General features: G+C 38.9%; 1 protein-coding gene across 4 annotated transcripts in view; it reads right to left on the reverse strand.

Annotated features, from left to right (window-relative positions):
* The window catches only part of LOC128686283 (uncharacterized), a 142,258-nt gene that overhangs the window by 14,728 nt on the left and 108,675 nt on the right, over positions 1-18,855 (reverse strand). For all 4 annotated transcript variants that reach the window (XM_070085940.1, XM_070085939.1, XM_070085942.1 and 1 more), the window contains one exon: positions 16,088-16,404. In XM_070085940.1, coding sequence (XP_069942041.1) covers positions 16,088-16,404 — 317 coding nt within the window. The remainder of the gene's footprint in view (positions 1-16,087; positions 16,405-18,855) is intronic.

Here is an 18,855-nt window from a genome sequence, read left to right on the forward strand (position 1 = left end):
CTTCACAATATTTCTTATGGGAACAAATTCGGTCAGTACTGGCACCTGAACATACTTCTGGAGTGAAAAAATATCGTTAACCGGGGGTCCACTGTATTAGCAGTTGGGAGGGATATGTTGTGTATCTTTATAGGTATATGCTTCTAAGCTGTTGTGTTCTGAGCACCTCTGCAAAAACAGTGATTGAGTGTGAGTGAGGTGAAAGTGTTGAATGATGATGAAAGTATTTTCTTTTTGGGGATTTTCTTTCTTTTTCTGGGTCACCCTGCCTCGGTGGGAGACAGCCGACTTGTTTAAAAAAAAAAAAAAAAATTGAAAGAGGGAAAGGAACCTAGGGATTGGCAGAATGCATGTATAGTTCCTTTATATAAAGGGAAGGGGGGACAAAAGAGATTGTAAAAATTATAAGGTAATAAGATTACTGAGTTTACCAGCTAAAGTGTATGGTAGGGTTGTTATTGAAAGAATTAAAGGTAAGACAGTGAGCAGGATTGCAGATGAGCAAAGAGGCTTTAGAGTGGGTAGGGGATGTATAGATCAAGTGTTTACTGTGAAGCATATATGTAAACAGTATTTAAAGTGGATGTTGTGCAAATGATAAGAAAGAGATGATTGTGGATGTTATGAATGAGAAGCTGGATGTCCTGGCTTTAAGTGAAACAAAGCTGAAGGGGGTGGGAGAGTTTCAATGGAGAGGAATAAATGGGATTAGGTCAGGGGTTTCAAATAGAGTTAGAGCTAAAGAAGGAGTAGCAATAATGTTGAAGGATAAGCTATGGCAGGAAAAGAGGGACTATAAATGTATTAATTCAAGGATTATGTGGAGTAAAATAAGGGTTGGATGTGAAAAGTGGGTTATAGTAAGCGTGTATGCACCTGGAGAAGAGAGAAGTGTAGAGGAGAGAGAGATTTTGGGAAATGTTGAGTGAATGCGTGGAGAGTTTTGAATCAAGTGTGAGAGTAATGGTGGTTGGGGATTTCAATGCTAAAGTGGGTAAAAATGTTATGGAGGGAGTAGTAGGTAAATTTGGGGAGCCTTTAATTGAGCTATGTGTAGAAAGAGATTTGGTAATAAGTAATACATATTTTATGAAAAAGAGGATAAATAAATATACAAGGTATGATGTAGCACGTAATGAAAGTAGTTTGTTAGATTATATATTGGTGGATAAAAGGTTGATGGGTAGGCTCCAGGATGTACATGTTTATAGATGGGCAACTGATATATCGGATCATTATTTAGTTGTAGCTACAGTTAGAGTAAGAGGTAGATGGGAAAAGAGGAAGGTGGCAACAACAAGTAAGAGGGAGGTGAAAGTGTATAAACTAAGGGAGGAGGAAGTTCTGGTGAGATATAAGTGACTATTGGCAGAAAGGTGGGCTAGTACAAAGATGAGTAGTGGGGGGCTTGAAGAGGGTTGGAATAGTTTTAAAAATGCAGTACTAGAATGTGGGGCAGAAGTTTGTGGTTATAGGAGGGTGGGGGCAGGAGGAAAGAGGAGTGATTGGTGGAATGAAGAAGTAAAGGGTGTGATAAAAAAGAAAAAGTTAGCTTATGAGAGGTTTTTACAAAGCAGAAGTGTTATAAGAAGAGCAGAGTATATGGAGAGTAAAAGAAAGGTGAAGAGAGTGGCAAGAGAGTGCAAAAGAAGAGCAGATGATAGAGAGGGAGAGGCACTGTCAAGAAATTTTAATAAAAATAAGAAAAAATTTTGGAGTGAGTTAAACAAGTTAAGAAAGCCTAGGGAAAGTATGGATTTGTCAGTTAAAAACAGAGTAGGGGAGTTAGTAGATGGGGAGAGGGAGGTATTAGGTAGATGGCGAGAATATTTTGAGGAACTTTTAGATGTTGAGGAAGAAAGGGAGGCAGTAATTTCATGCACTGGTCAGGGAGGTATACCATCTTTTAAGAGTGAAGAGCAGAATGTAAGTGTGGGGGAGGTACGTGAGGCATTACGTAGAATGAAAGGGGGTAAAGCAGCTGGAACTGATGGGATCATGACAGAAATGTTAAAAGCAGGGGGGAATATAGTGTTGGAGTGGTTGGTACTTTTGTTTAATAAATGTATGAAAGAGGGGAAGGTACCTAGGGATTGGCAGAGAGCATGTATGTCCCTTTACATAAAGGGAAAGGGGACAAAAGAGATTGTAAAAATTATAGAGGAATAAGTTTACCGAGTATACCAGGAAAAGTGTACGGTAGGGTTATAATTGAAAGAATTAGAGGTAAGACAGAATGTAGGATTGCAGATGAGCAAGGAGGTTTCAGAGTGGGTAGGGGATGTGTAGATCAAGTGTTTACATTGAAGCATATATGTGAACAGTATTTAGATAAAGGTAGGGAAGTTTTTATTGCATTTATGGATTTGGAAAAGGCATATGATAGGGTGGATAGAGGAGCAATGTGGCAGATGTTGCAAGTACATGGAATAGGTGGTAAGTTACTAAATGCTGTAAAGTTTTTTTATGAGGATAGTGAGGCTCAGGTTAGGGTGTGTAAAAGAGAGGGAGACTACTTCCCGGTAAAAGTAGATCTTAGACAGGGATGTGTAATGTCACCATGGTTGTTTAATATATTTATAGATGGGGTTGCAAAAGAAGTAAATGCTATGGTGCTGGGGAGAGGGGTGGGATTAATTTATAGGGAATCAAATACAAAATGGGAATTGACACAGTTCCTTTTTGCTGATGAGACTGTGCTTTTGAGAGATTCTACAGAAGTTACAAAGGTTAGTGGATGAATTCGGGAGGGTGCGTAAAGGTAAAAAGTTGAAAGTGAATATAGATAAGAGTAAGGTGGTGAGGGTATCAAATGATTTAATGAAAAACTGGATATCACATTAGAGAGAGGGACTATGGAAGCAGCGAATGTTTTCAGATATTTGGGAGCTGACTTGTCAGTGGATGGATTGATGAAGTATGAAGTTAACCATAGAATTGATGAAGGAAAAAAGGTGAGTGGTGTGTTGAGGTATTTGTGGAGACAAAAAACTTTATCCATGGAGGTAAAGAAGGGAATGTACGAAAGTATAGTGGTACCAACACTTATATATGGGTATGAAGCTTGGGTTGTAAATGTTGCAGCAAGGAGGAGGCTGGAGGCAGTGGAGATGTCCTGTCTAAGGGCAATGTGTGGTGTAAATATTATGCAGAGAATTTGTAGTGTGTAAATTAGGAGGTGTCGAGTTACTAAAAGTATTAGTAAGAGGGCTGAAGAGGGGTTGTTGTGGTGGTTTGGTCATTTAGAGAGAATGGAACAAAGTAGAGTGACTTGGAGAATGTATAAATCTGTAGGAGAAGAAAGGCGGGGTAAGGGTCATCCTCGAAAAGGTTGGAAGGAGGGGGTAAAGGAGGTTTTATGGGCAAGGGGTTTGGATTTCCAGCAAGCATGCATGAGCATGTTAGACAGGATTGAATGGAGACGAATGGTTTTTGGGACCTGACGAGCTGTTGGAGTGTGAGAAGGGTAATATTTTGTGAAGGAATTCAGAGAAACTGGTTACCTGGACTCGAGTCCTGGAAATGGGAAATACAATGCCTGCACTTTAAAGGAGGGGTTTGGGATATTGGCAGTTTGGAGTGACTAAACTGTCGTATCTGGGCACCTCTGCAAAGACAGTGATTATGTATGAGTGATGGTGGAAGTGTTGACTGATAGCAAAAATTTTTTCTTTCTTTTCGGTCGCCCTGTCTCAGTGGGAGATGGCCGACGTGTTGAAAAAAAAAAATCTAAATATGTTGGCACATTACATAGAAATGGCACTATGTACATATAATTCTGATTCAACCTCCTTAACTTTTGTATGTAGGTAATTCTATAATTCCACTTAATATAAGACAAGGAAATAATCAGCTAGGTTAAACACTAACTATACCTCATCTTGACTAATGTACTAAAGCAGAGAAACATTACATTACAGTGGACCCTCAACTAATGGCGGCATTAAGTAATGGCAACTTTGTCTAACGGCACTTTTTGTCGTAAAAAAATGTCCAACAACGGCGAAAAACTCTACCAACGACATTCGTCCAGAACATGTCCATGTGCCAGGAGCACGGCCTGAGCAGGCCCAGCCACTCCAAGACTCGGTGTGCCAGTGTTTACAAGCTGTTGCGGTCAGTTTCCACATGTGCCTCCCATATACAGTGGACCCCCACCTTACGATATTACTCAGTTCTTGAGAGCTCATTGTAAGCTGAAATTATCGTAAGGCGAATTAATTTTCCCCATAAGAAATAATGGAAATCAAACTAATCCGTGCAAGACACCCCAAAGTATAAAAAAAAAAATTTTTAGCACATGAAATATTAATTTTAATACACACAAACTGAAGAAGACATGTATAATTACTACTCTACTAAGAATAGAATACATGACACTTACCGATAATGAAGATCTGGTGATGATTGATGGGATAGAAGGAGGGGAGAGTGTGGAAGTTGTTATTGTTTAGAAGGGGAATCCCCTTCCATTAGGTCTTGAGGTATCAAGTCCTTTTCTGGGGTTACTTCCCTTCTTTTAATGCCACTAGGACCAGCTTGAGAGTCACTGGACCTCTGTCGCACAACAAATCTGTCCATAGAGCTCTGTACCTCCTGTTCCTTTAAGACTTTCCTAAAATGGGCCATAACATTGTCATTGTACAGGTTGCCAACACGGCTTGCAGTAGCTGTGTAGGGTGATTTTCATCCGCAAAGGTTTGCAGTTTAACCCACTTTGCACACATTTCCTTAATCTTTGAAGTAGGCAACTTCCTCAACTTCTCTCTCCCCTCCTCTGAAGCAGTTTCCTCAGGTCTGGCCTCTTGCTGCTGAAGATGAACTTGCAGTTCTTCAGTGGTTAGTTCTTCATTGTCCTCCACCACCAACTCTTCCACATCCTCCCCACTAACCTCCAACCCCATGGACTTTCCCAATGCCACAATAGATTCCACAACTGGCATAGCCTCCTGAGGGTTAGCCCCAAACCCTTCAAAATCCCTTTCTTCTAAACATTGTGGCCATAGTTTCTTCCAAGCAGAGTTCAAGGTCCTCTTAGTCACTCCCTTCCAAGCCTTACTTATAAGGTTCACACAACTGAGGATGCTAAAGTGATCTTTCCAAAGCTCTCTTAGAGTCAATCGAGTGTCTGAGGTCACTTCAAAGCACTTTTGAAACCTAGCTTTTATGTAGAGTTTTTTGAAGTTTGAAATGACCTGCTGGTCCATGGGCTGCAGGAGAGGAGTGGTATTAGGAGGCAAAAACTTGACCTTAATTGAGCTCATGTCCCTAGAAAGTCGCTCTGCCAAGTCTGAAGGATGACCAGGAGCATTGTCTAATACCAGGAGACACTTAAGGTCCAATTTATTTTCCATTAGGTAATTTTTCACAGTGGGGGCAAATGCATGGTGCAACCAGTCATAGAAAAACTCCCTAGTGACCCATGCCTTACTGTCTGCCCTCCACATCACACACAAATTAGCCCTGACGACATTGTTTTGCCTGAACGCTCTGGGAGTTTCAGTGATACACCAATAAAGGCTTCACTTTGCAATCACCACTAGCATTAGCACACATCAGAAGAGCAAGCCTGTCTTTCATAGGCTTATGTCCTGGGAGTGCCTTTTCCTCCTGAGTAATGTAGGTTCTGCTTGGCATTTTCTTCCAAAACAGGCCTGTTTCGTCGCAATTAAACACTTGTTCAAGTTGCAATTCTTCACTGTCTATGTAATCCTTGAATTCCTTCACATATTTTTCAGCCGCTTTTTGGTCCGAACTGGCAGCCTCACCATGCCTTATCACACTATGTATGCCACTGATTCTTAAATCTCTCAAACCAACCTTTGCTGGCCTTAAATTCACTCACATCACCACTAGTTGCAAGCATTTTTCTAATTAAATCCCCATGCAACTTCTTAGCCTTTTCACATATGATCGCTTGAGAGATGCTATCTCCTGCTATCTGTTTTTCGTTTATTCACACCAATAACTGTCTCTCAACATCTTCTATCACTTGCAATCTCTGTTTCGAAAATAAACTTGCACTTTTTGCAAGAACAGCTTCTTTGATTGCCGTTTTGTTGGCCAATATAGTAGCGATGGTTGACCGGGGTTTGGTATCCAACCTGGCCAGCTCCGAGACATGCACCCCACTTTCGTACTTAGCTATTATCTCTTTCTTCATTTCCATAGTAATTTTCATCCTTTTTACCACAGGGTTGGCACTAGAAGCTTTCTTGGGGCCCATGGCAACTTATTTTGCAGCTACAAGCACTAAACACCGTGATACTATGAAATGTACCGAATGTATGCTTATATGCGACCGCACTGGCTGGCTTGTAAACGCTGACATGCACGGGGCAGCTGAAGCCACGCGGGACGCGTCCTGGCCGAATCACGTGAGGCGAGTTTTTTATCGTGAGGCAAGGCAAATTTTTTGCCATGCTTCGTATGGCAGATTTAACGTAACGCGATGCGTTCGTTAAATCTGTATTTTGGATTATTCCACTGTTTTTAGTGCTTGTAACTGCTAAATAAGCCACCATGGGCCCCAAGAAAGCTTCTAGTGCTAAGCCTGTGTTAAAAAGGGTGAGAATTACGATGGAAATGAAGGAGATCATTGAAAAATACGTGAGTGGAGTCCGTATGGCTGAGTTGGAAAGGCAATATAACAAATCACATTCAACCATCAGTACTATCTTGGCAAACAGACAGGCAATCAAGAAAGCTGTTGTTGCAAAAGGTTCAAGCATGTTTTCAAAACGGAGACCGCAAATAATTGAAGAGGCAGAGAGACTGTTATTGGTATGGATAAAAGAAAAACAATTATCAGGTGATAGTGTTTCTCAGTCTATAATTTGTGAAAAGGCAAGGAAGTTGCATGATGATCTCATTAAGAAAATGCCTCAAAATAGTGCTGCTGCTGATGAATTTAAGGCCAGCAAAGGCTGGTTTGAGAGATTTAAGATTCGTACTGGCATACACAGTGTGGTAAGGCATGGTGAGGCAGCCAGTTCAGACAAAAATGTGGCTGAAAAATATGTGAAGGACTTTAAGGAATACATAGAGACTGAAAACTTAAAACCTGAACAAGTGTTTAATTGTGACAAAAACAGGTCTGTTTTGGAAGAAAATGCCAAACAGAACCTACATTACTCAGGAGGAAAAGGCACTCCCAGGACACAAGCCCATGAAAGACAGGCTGACATTAATGTTGTGTAGTAATGCTAGCGGTGATTGCAAAGTAAAGCCTTTATTGGTTTACCACTCTGATACTCCCAAAGTGATCAAGAAAAACAGTATCTTCAAGGGTAATTTGTGCGTGCTGTGGAGATCAAACAGTAAGGCATGGGTCACTAGGGAATTTTTCTTGGACTGGTTTTATGGTGCATTTGGCCCCACTGTGAAAAATTACCTCCAGGAAAAGAAATTGTCACTCAAGTGCTTCCTGGTAATAGACAATGCTCCTGCTCATTCTCACGGCTTGCAAGAGGAAATTGCAGGGGAGTTTGGTTTCATTAAAGAGAAATTTTTGCCTCCTAATACAAATCCTCTCCTCCAGCCCATGGACCAGCAGGTCATTTCAGACTTCAAAAAACTACACAAAAGCAGTGTTTCAAAAGTGCTTTGAAGTGACCTCAGACTGAACTCAACTGACCCTAAGAGATTTTTGGAAAGATCACTTCAATATCCTCAGTTGTGTAAATCTTATAGGTAAGGCTTGGGAGGGAGTGACTAAGAGGACCTTGAACTCTGCTTGGAGGAAACTGTGGCCAGAATGTGTAGAACAGAGGGATTTTGAAGGGTTTGGGGGCTAACCCTCAGGAGGCTATGCCAGTAGTGGAAGCTATTGTGTCATTGGGGAAGTCCTTGGGGTTGGAGGTTTGTGACGAGGATGTGAAAGAGTTGGTGCAGATCGACGAGGAAGAACTAACCACTGCAGACCTGCAAGAGCTACAGGTGCAATAGCAACACATCACATCTCAGGAATGTTCTTCAGAGCAGAATGAAGAGAGACGGAGGAAGATGACTTTGTCAAGGATTAGGGAAATGTGTTCAATGTTTACAAAGGTACAAGCATTTATCGATGAATTTTATCCAGTCACCGAAGTTGCAAGCTGCATTGGCAACATGTACAATGACACTCTCGTGTCCCATTTTAGGGAAATCCTAAGGGCACGTGAGAAACAGAGCTCTCTGGACAGATATTTTGTGCGACAGGGGTCCAGTGACTCTCAACCTGGTCCTAGAAGGACCAGGGGGGTAACCCCACCAAAGGATTTGGTACCTGAAATCTTTATGGAAGGGGATTCTCCTTCCAAGCAAGAGAATCCTGAATCTTCCCTGCTGCTGGCATATCACTCATCAACTCCACAATGAAGGTAAGTGGCATTTAATTATTGCTTATTTTGCATGTCCCATTCCTTTTGGTGTAAGGAAATGTATATTTCATGTAAAAAAAAAAATTGTTTTCAGACTTTGGTGTGTCAGGAACAGATTAATTCTATTTCCATTATTTCTTATGGGGGAAATTAATTCGACCAACAGCAAATTCGACTAATGGCAAGCTCTCTGGAACGGATTAATGCCATTGGTTGAGGGTCCACTGTATTTGAAAACATGCAACACAGGATAATAAAAAACCACTGAATTACCTCACATACCTGGCTATATTGAGGGCTGCAGGACTGATCTTAATAAGTTACATAACTTTTACCCTGACCACTACTGTGGCACATACAAGCTTGCCAAGTCAAAATGTTAGACTAAGGAATGAGCAAAAATTTCTTTGCTCAGAGATTAATAAGCCTATGGAACATTCTACTCACTGGAGCTGTCAAAACAAAGATAGTACTCATCTTTAAAATACTGTAAATCTGGGAAAATTCAGATAACAACGGCTGCCTATCCCTGATAAGGCTACTACATGGCCAACAAGTAAATACAAGATTGACACTGGAGAAAAAGGTACAATCTAAGAGGTAGAGTACATTGTATGATAGAATAAAATTTTAAAATCTAAACTTCACGTATATTGTAACCTCATTCATGATGATTTCAGATGGGGTAATCAGTGAGCACGAAGACTGTTCATATTATAATGATACAGGCTGACCATCAACAATCCGGCACCATCGAGACCTGTAGGGTGCCAGATTAGTGTTTTTGCCGGATTACAGAGTGGTCAGATTTAAATACACTTAACCCAACAGAGATATTTAAGCATCAGCGATTTCACCCACTTTACGCCCTAGTTTTGGTTCACTACACTGTTCCAGTCTACCAAACTCATAACTGTTTCACTAGTATTCCATCTAGTCTGTTAACCCTTTGACTGTTGCAAGCCCCTTTCTGAAACTCATTCAATGTCGAAAAATTTTTGGAAAAAAAATTATTTCTCATGAAATGATAGAGAATCTTTTCCCGATGGTAATGACACCAAAAGTACGGAATTTGGTCAAAAACTCACGGAATTACGCTCCCGCAAAGTTAGTGGTCTCGGCAACATACACGCATCAGCGATTTCACCAACTATGAGCCTTATTTTTGGCCATTTCCATTATTCCAGTTGACCAAACTCATAGCTATTTCTTTAGAACTCCATTTTTTCTATCAATTGAGTACAAGAAACTGCCCATTTACTGATTTGAACTACCCAATAAAGTGGTCAGAAACTGGTAATTTGACCAATTTCACACAAATTAAAAAAAGATGTCAATTTCAAAATAGGGTCCAGAATAAACAATGTAGACATTCTTGGCACTAAAATAACATATCCTCTGTTCATTAGTCACATCTCTAGGCCCCTCTTATATTACTATTGCTTTCTATTTTGATTTTTTATTCATACAAAAAATAGAAGATTTACTGTTATGCAGACTACTGCATTATTGTAAAAAATGGTATAAATAATATCAGTGCACTAGTGAAAGAAAATCAGACTTCCCAGTTGATGTGTATTGGACGTGTGGTGTGATTTGCTTACTCTTGAACATTGGTAAAAATTGAACATTTCCTCTACTTTGAGCTCAATTTCAAAGTTGTTTTCATTGTGAAACTAATCAAAAATCATCTCTATTTCTGTGATATGTTTTCCATTCTATCACATGAGACCATGAAAACGAGAATACAACCATAAATACTCTACAAAAATACACCTCAAAGTCGGCGTCTTAATAAAAAAAAAAAGGTCAGAGATTTTTTTTCTCTCTCATTATGCACTGCGTGCTGCAGGATTTTTTTTTATATGGTGCACTGACCACACAGACCCATTCTCTCACATGTGGGCCTACCAGTTTTCTCCTGCTTGATTTAAAGCCGCTAGAATTATTGAGTATACAGTATATACATCCGAAACACTGGCTTGTAAGACGTATATATACGACCAAAACGGTCAAAGGGTTAATCGAGTACAAGAAACTGCCCATTTACCCATTTCAACTACCCAATAAAGTGGTCAGAAATAAGTAATTTGGCCAATTTTACACGAATTTCAAGAGATGCCAGACATTCCTGGCACTAAAATAACATTTTATTTGTTCATTAGTCACATCTCCAGGCCCCTCTTGAATTTTAATTCACACAAAAAATAGAAGATGATTTACTGTTATGTAGACAACTGCATTATTGTAATAAGTGTACAAATAATGTCAAGCCATTCATGACTGCATATTAGACCAGCCAGTTGGACACGTATTGGACGGTGATGTCATTTGTTTACTCTTGAACATCGGCGAAAACTGACCATTTCCTCTAGTTTGAGCTCAATTTCAAGGTACTTTCTGTCATGAAACCAAGCAAAATCATATCTATTTCTGCAATATATCTTCCATTCTATGAAATGAGACCAAAAAATGAGAATACAGCCATAAAAACCACATGAAAATACACGTACACCGTAAAGTTGGTTTTACACCATAAACATGGTTGCAGTTTTTTACTCATTATGCACTGTGTGCCACAGGATTTTTTCATATAGTGCACACTTACCACACACACCTATTCATATGTAGGCCCAAATTTACCGATCACAGCTTATCTGAGCGAGCTGAGCTCATGGCGACCAACAGTGGTTTCAAAGCCACTATCTTTTACGGACAATGTATGGTGTATGTGCTTTACACAACAAGAAGCATTTCTTTTATTTGTTGGAACCATGGCTAGGGGTAAAAGTGAGCAGGTTATAACAATAAATGGAGAAAAAGAAATTGGAAAGATTTATGCAACAAGTAGCACCACCAAACAGTAGCGGCAGGTTGTTGTGGCAACCCCGGAAATTTGAAATTATGCTAGCCAAAATTAGTGCCGGATTACCGATGGAACCAGATTACTGACTGCCGGATTAGTGATGGCCGACCTGTACTTTAATATCTGGAAAAAAAACAATTATTATATTATTTAGTTTTATTTTATTAGCACACTGGCCGATTCCCACCAAGGCAGGGTGGCCCGAAAAAGAAAAACCTTCACCATCACTCACTCCATCACTGTCTTGCCAGAAGGGTGCTTTACACTACAGTTTTTAACCCTTAAACTGTCCAAACGTAGATCTACGTTTTTTCAACATTTGAAAGTATGTAAAAAAAGTAGATTTTTTTTTTTACATTTGAAAATGTGTAAAAAAACTTTGATCTACGTTTTCTTGTTATATTTGAAAATATGTAAAAAAAAACGTAGATCTATTTTTGGAGCACTACGCATGTGAACGTAGATCTGCTTGGACAGTTTAAGGGTTAAATTGCAACATTAACACCCCTCCTTCAGAGTGCAGGCACTGTACTTCCCATCTCCAGGACTCAAGTCCGGCCTGCCGGTTTCCCTGAATCCCTTCATAAATGTTACTTTGCTCACACTCCAACAGCACGTCAAGTATTAAAAAACATTTGTCTCCATTCACTCCTATCAAACACGCTCACACATGCCCGCTGGAAGTCTAAGCCCCTCGCACACAAAACCTCCCTTACCCCCTCCCTCCAACCTTTCCTAGGCTGACCCCTACCCCGCCTTCCTTCCACTACAGACTGATACACTCTTGAAGTCATTGTTTCGCTCCATTCTCTCTACATGTCCAAACCACCTCAACAACCCTTCCTCAGCCTTCTGGACAATAGTTTTGGCAATCCTGCACCTCCTCCTAACTTCCAAACTACGAATTCTCTGCATTATATTCACACCACATTGCCCTCAGACATGACATCTCCACTGCCTCCAGCCTTCTCCTCGCTGCAACATTCATCACCCATGCTTCACACCCATATAAGAGCGTTGGTAAAACTATACTCTCATACATTCCCCTCTTTGCCTCCAAGGACAAAGTTCTTTGTCGCCACAGACTCCTAAGTGCACCGCTCACCCTTTTCCCCTCATCAATTCTATGATTCACCTCATCTTTCATAGACCCATCCGCTGACACGTCCACTCCCAAATATCTGAATAGGTACATTCACCTCCTCCATACTCTCTCCCTCCGATCTGATATCCAATCGTTCATCACCTAATCTTTTTGTTATCCTCATAACCTTACTCTTTCCTGTATTCACTTTTAATTTTCTTCTTTTACATACACTACCAAATTCATCCACCAACCTCTGCAACTTCTCTTCAGAATCTCCCAAGAGCACAGAGTCATCAGCAAAGAGCAACTGTGACTACTCCCACTTTGTGTGATTCTTTATCTTTTAACTCCATGCCTCTTGCCAAGACCCTCGCATTTACTTCTCTTACAACCCCATCTATAAATATATTAAACAACCACGGTGACTTCACACATCCTTGTCTAAGGCCTACTTTTACTGGGAAATAATCTCCCTGTTTCCTACATACTCTACCTTGAGCCTCACTATCCTCGTAAAAACTCTTCACTGCTTTCAGTAACCTACCTCCTATACCATACACCTGCAACATCTGCCACATTGCCCCCCTATCCACCCTGTCATACACCTTTTCCAAATCATAAAATAAAATATCATAAAATATCTAGATCCTATCAGTGGTAATCAGAGTAACATTGATGAGACACTAACACTGCATTCCCCTTCCTGAATAAGATGCAAGCTCAAGACCAAATTTTATCTGAAAAAAAATGTGATAACCATTATAATACAACCTGTCCTCCAACAAGAACATGGGATTACCAACTATTAACCCTTTCAGGGTCGAGAGGCCCTCCTAAACTCGTTCTCAGGGTCAAAAATTTTTTGGAAAAAAAAAATAATTTTTTCTTATGAAATGATAAGAGAATCTTTTCCCGATCATAATAACACCAAAAGTATGAAATTTGATGGAAAACTTACAGAATTATGCTATCACAAAGTTAGTGGTCTCGACAATGTTGACGCATTGGCGATTTCGCCCACTTTGAGCCCTGTTTTCGGCCAATTTCAGTGTACTAGTCGACAAAAATCATCTATTTCGCTAGAACTCCATTTTTTCTATCGAACGAGTACAAGAAGCCACCCATTTACCGATTTCAAGTATCCAATAAAGTGGTCAGAAATTAGCAATTTTGCCAATTTCACACAAATTTCAGAAGATGCCAATTTCCAAATAGGGTCCAGAATAAGCAAGACTGACATTCCTGGCACTAAAATAACATTTTCTCTGTTCATTAGTCATGTCCCCAGGCCCTTCTTACATCTCTTTTGCTTTCCACTTTGAAGTTTTATTCTCACAAAAAATAGAAGATTTACTGTTATGCAGACTACTGCATTAGCATAGAAATGGTGTAGAAATGGTATAAATAATATCAGTGCACTTGTGAAAGAATATTAGACTCACGAGTTGACGTATGTTGGACGCTTGGCATGATCTGTTTACTTTTGAAATTTGGTAAAAATCGAATATTTCTGCTACTTTGAGCTCAATTTCAAAGTACTTTTCATTAGGAGACCAATCAAAATCATCTGAACTTCTGTAATATGTCTTCCATTCTATAAAATGAGACCAGGAAAACTAGAATACAACCATAAATACCATACGAAAATACACTGCAGTCGTTGTTTTAAAACAAAAACAAGGTTTTTTTTTTTTTTCTCATTATGCACTGTGTTGCAGGATTTTTTTTATACTGTGCACACTGACCACAGACCCATACTTTCAATATGTAGGACTACCAGCTTTCTCTCACTAGATTTGAAGGCGCTAGAATTTAGGCGTTCTAGTACGTCAATAACCCTGGTGCCTAAGCCGTACCAGTACGTCGGAAGCCCTGAAAGGGTCAATTGTTATATAATGGCTTTGAAGCCAGTGTAGGTCCAGTAATACTATGCCATGAGCTCAGCTCACTCAGATAAGCTGTGAGCAGTAAATTTGGGCCTAAATATGAGAGAATGGGTTTATGTGGTAAGTGTGCACCATATAAAAAAAAATCCTGCAGCATGTAGTGCATGAGAAAAAAAACTGCAACCGCATATTTGGTGGTGTATTTTCGTATGGTTTTTATGGTTATGTTCTCAGTTTCTTAGTTTCATTTGACAGAATGAAAGTCATAGTACAGAAATAGATGATTTTGATTAGTTTCAGGACTGAAAGTAGCTCGAAATTGAGTTCAATCAGTGGAAATGTTTGATTTTTTATTTTTCCAGAGTATACAAATGATGCCACTGTCCAATGTGTGTCCAAATGATAAGTCTAATATGCATTTAGAAATGCACTGACATTATTTATACAATTACAAAAATGCAGTAGTCTGCATAACAATAAATCATTTTTTTGCGTGAATAAAAATTCAAAATGGAAAGCAAGCATAATGTAAGAGGGGCCTGGAGATGTGACCAAGAAAAAGAAGAAATGTTTTTTAGTGCCAAGAATGTTTATATTGTTTATTCAGGACCCTGTTTTTAAATTGGCAATTTTTTAATTTTGTGTGAAATTGGCCAAATTACCAATTTCTGATCACTTTACTGGGTAGTTGAAATAGGTAAATGGACGGTTTCTTGTAGGCCATCGACAGAAGGAATACAAGCAAATTAGCTATGAATTTGGTCAACTGGAACAATGGAATTGGCCAAAACTAGGATGCAAAGTGGGTGAAATCACTAATGCATAAATATTGCCAAGACAACTAACTCTACAAGAGTGTAATTCCATAAAGTTTTCCATCAAACTTCGTAATTTTGGTTTCATTACATTCGGAAAAAGATTTTCTACAATTTTATAAGAATTTTTTTTTTTTTTTTTGCAACCCTGAGAGCAAGCCTGAAAGCAGGGACTGTGACCCCTGAAAGGGGTAAAGCAATGATATGTCTTCCCCTCTGCTAGAGATAAACTACTCATTTATGTAATTTCATCATTGTCAATTGCTGCATACCTCAATATAGGTTAATCTAGGTTAGTCTGACCTATCAATTCAGAATAGAGCATATTTAAATTTATTCTTTGTTTATACCAAGCAGAAACAGACATACTGCAATGAGTTTCAATTCAAACTTCCTATAGGAGGACAGGTTGTCTACTGGAGAGACAGGCTAAGGATAAAGACAATTAGGAAGAATAGCCTTATTTTTTAGCATATTGACACGTTCACCCTCACTCATTCTCTAGCTGTCTTTCCAGAAGTGTACAGATATCGCAATTCAAATGAGACTTGGAACTGCATCATCCCAACCTATTCTTCAGTGTGCAGCCAGTGTACCTCTTTCCTCAGGAACTCTAGCCAAGAATAATAAAAAAAGGCACAATACCGTGACTGGAACGTTACACAAATAACCCACACATAGAAGAGAGGAGCTTACAACAACATTTCGATCCAACTTGGACCATTTTGTAAATGGTCCAAGTCGGACCGAAACGTCGTCGTAAGCTCCTCTCTTCTATGTGCGGGTTATTTGTGTAACTCTAGCCAAGGTTTGCCATGTCCAACAATAAGCATTTCTTACCAAGATTTGATGCATTCTTTCACAGAATGCCTCTCCACCCGTGTCTTTCTAACAATGGGGGTCAGAAGTGTTGGCCACATGTAGCAAGGCATGTTTCAAATCTCTTACAAAGTCCTAAACTATGGAATGTCAACTACATTTTTAAACTGGATAATAATCAAATGCCCCGAAATGCCCCAGCCTGTTAGTGGCTTTCTTTGTACCTAACAACATGTATAAAATGTTGTACTTACATGACAAGCTCACGGTGACTCCTGACTTCTCGTAGTAAAGCTGCATTCTCAGTCTGAAGCCGCAACAACTCATATCTGTGGTTTTGCACAGACTGTGCAACTTCATCTTTCTGCTGTGCTTCACTATTACTTGTGTGACCATCTTCATTTTCTCCTTGAGTGTGTACTTCTTTCACAATGATGCAATCCAATGATTTGTCATTACTATCTATGCCAACACCACTATCTCCATCAATTACATGTGGTTGGCCATCTATATGAGATTCACAGTTCAATGGTCCAACTTCTTTATCTTGTTGATGGTTTCTTGTAGTTATCTTAAAAATGTAAGAGATACTATATGAAATTCCATTGTGTGTGTACCGTTTATAGAAGAGAACAACTTATGAAATACGTATTTAAACAACACGAACAGATAATTGAAATGGAAGACAAGGAAATATCTGCAGAAAAATTAAAGCTAGCACTGGAAGTTCACAAGACATAGGCAATAGAACAAGACAGTACTATAGATCAGTAAAGCATATTCAGACAAATTATGTAAATTGTTTAATACTTCACTAAAAGGTGCAAAAATATTGCTAATATTAAAATAATTTAGCAAGTTGGATAAAAATGTTGAAAAGTGAAAGACTGCTAATAAATTGTTCGATTTTTGATTTGTAAATATTGCAACTCAAATCTATTATTTTCAAGTGACAGACAATTTGAGAAAATGCAAAAATGAGAAAATGGCAAAATGCAAAATTTGAGAAAATATAAATAAAATGTCTCACAGAATAATGTCATTAATAGAGTTCCACAAAGATTGATCATTTTAATATGATATTAGACCCCTGTTGTCCCTCTTGATTTCATCAAGGTCTGAAGTCCCGTTACAGCACACTAACATTCTCAACAAAAATATTCTAACCTTCAATGAAAGCTATGTATACACGATTTTTTCTTGTTTGTGGGAAGTAATCAATCCAGTTTTTTCACCTACAACTCTCATTTTTAAACATCTACAGGAAGATTTTCAAAATTCCTTAACCCTTTGAGGATCGACAGGCCCTCTCCGAGACTTGTTCTCAGGGTCGGCCAAATTTAAAAAAAAAAAAAAATTATTTTCTTATGAAAAGATATAGAATCTTTTCCCGATCATAATGACACCAAAAGTATGAAATTTGATGGAAAACTTACGGAATTATGCTCTCGCGAAGTTAGCAGTCTTGACAATGTTTACGCATTGGCGATTTTGCCCACTTTGAGCCCTATTTTCGGCCAATTCCAGTGTACTAGTCGACAAAAATCATAACTTTCTCTAGAACTCCATTTTTTCTATTGAATGAGTACAAGAAACCACCCATTTACTGATTTCAACTATCCAATAAAGTGTTCAGAATTTAGCAATTTTGCCAATTTCACACAAATTTCAAAAGATGCCAATTTCCAAATAGGGTCCAGAATAAACAAAGACATTCCTGGCACTAAAATAAAATTTCCTCTGTTCGTTAGTCACATCCCCAGGCCTTTCTTATATTTCTTTGGCTTTCCACTTTCAATTTTTATTCTTACAAAAAAATAGAAGATTTACTGTTATGCAGACTGCTGCATTAGTGTAGTAATGGTATAAATAATATCAGTGCACTTGTGAAAGAATATTAGACTCACCAGTTGACGTGTATTGGACGCTTGGCATGATTCATTTACTTTTGAACTTCGGTAAAAATCGAACATTTCTGCTACTTTGAGCTCAATTTCAAGGTACTTTTCATTGTAAAACCAGTCAAAATCATCTCAATTTCTGTAATATGTCTTCCATTCTATAAAATGAGACCAAGAAAACTAAAATACAACAATAAATACCATACGAAAATACAGTGCAAGGTCGCTGTTTTATTCCAAAAACACGGTCAAAGTTTTTTTTTTTCTCATTATGCACTGTGTGCTGCAGGATTTTTTTTATACTGCACACACTGACCACATAGACCCATTCTTTCATATGTATGCCTACCAGCTTTCTCCCACTAGATTTGAGGGTGCTAGAATTTAGGCGTACTAGTACATCAAAAACCCTGGGTCGTAAGCCGTACTAGTACGGTCGAAACCCTCAAAGGGTTAAAAATCACACCAGGTATTTTTTATGGTGATTAAGAATATGCATTTAAAAAAGGTAAAATCATATCATTTTAGCATGATATGAGGCAATGTTTTCTATCTGATTTCACAGTGTGAAGCCCTGGTTGAAGACCCTAACATTTTTATCATAACTATTCTAACTTTCAGTGAAACCTATATATACACAATTTTTTCAAACTTGTGAGAAATAATGGATTCAACAAGAAATTCAAACATTCCTATTCCCCATTTTCAGGTGGATTTTTAAAATTCCTTAAAATTACACTAGAGGGCACTATTTTTTATGCTGATCAGGTTTTTTCCAAACATGCTGGGCGTCTCCTACCGAGGCAGGGTAGCCAAAAAAAGGAAAAAACTTTCACTATCATTCACACAATAATCACTGTCTTTGCAGAGGGATGCAGATATGACACTTCAGATGTCACTCCAAACAGCAAATATCCTCCTTTAACCCCTTTCAGTGTCAGTCCTGTTGTGTAAAGACTTTGAAGCCAGGGTTGGTCCCGTAGTATGATGCCACGAGCTCTGCTCACTTAGATAAGCTGTGAGCGGTAAATTTGGGCCTAGATATGAGAGATTGAGTCTATGCAGTAAGTGTGCACCACATTAAAAAATCCTGCAGCATGCCGTGCATAACGAGAATAAAA

This window comes from Cherax quadricarinatus, chromosome 17 (genome assembly GCF_038502225.1).
Source record: "Cherax quadricarinatus isolate ZL_2023a chromosome 17, ASM3850222v1, whole genome shotgun sequence".
NCBI classification, from domain to species: Eukaryota; Metazoa; Arthropoda; class Malacostraca; order Decapoda; family Parastacidae; genus Cherax; species Cherax quadricarinatus.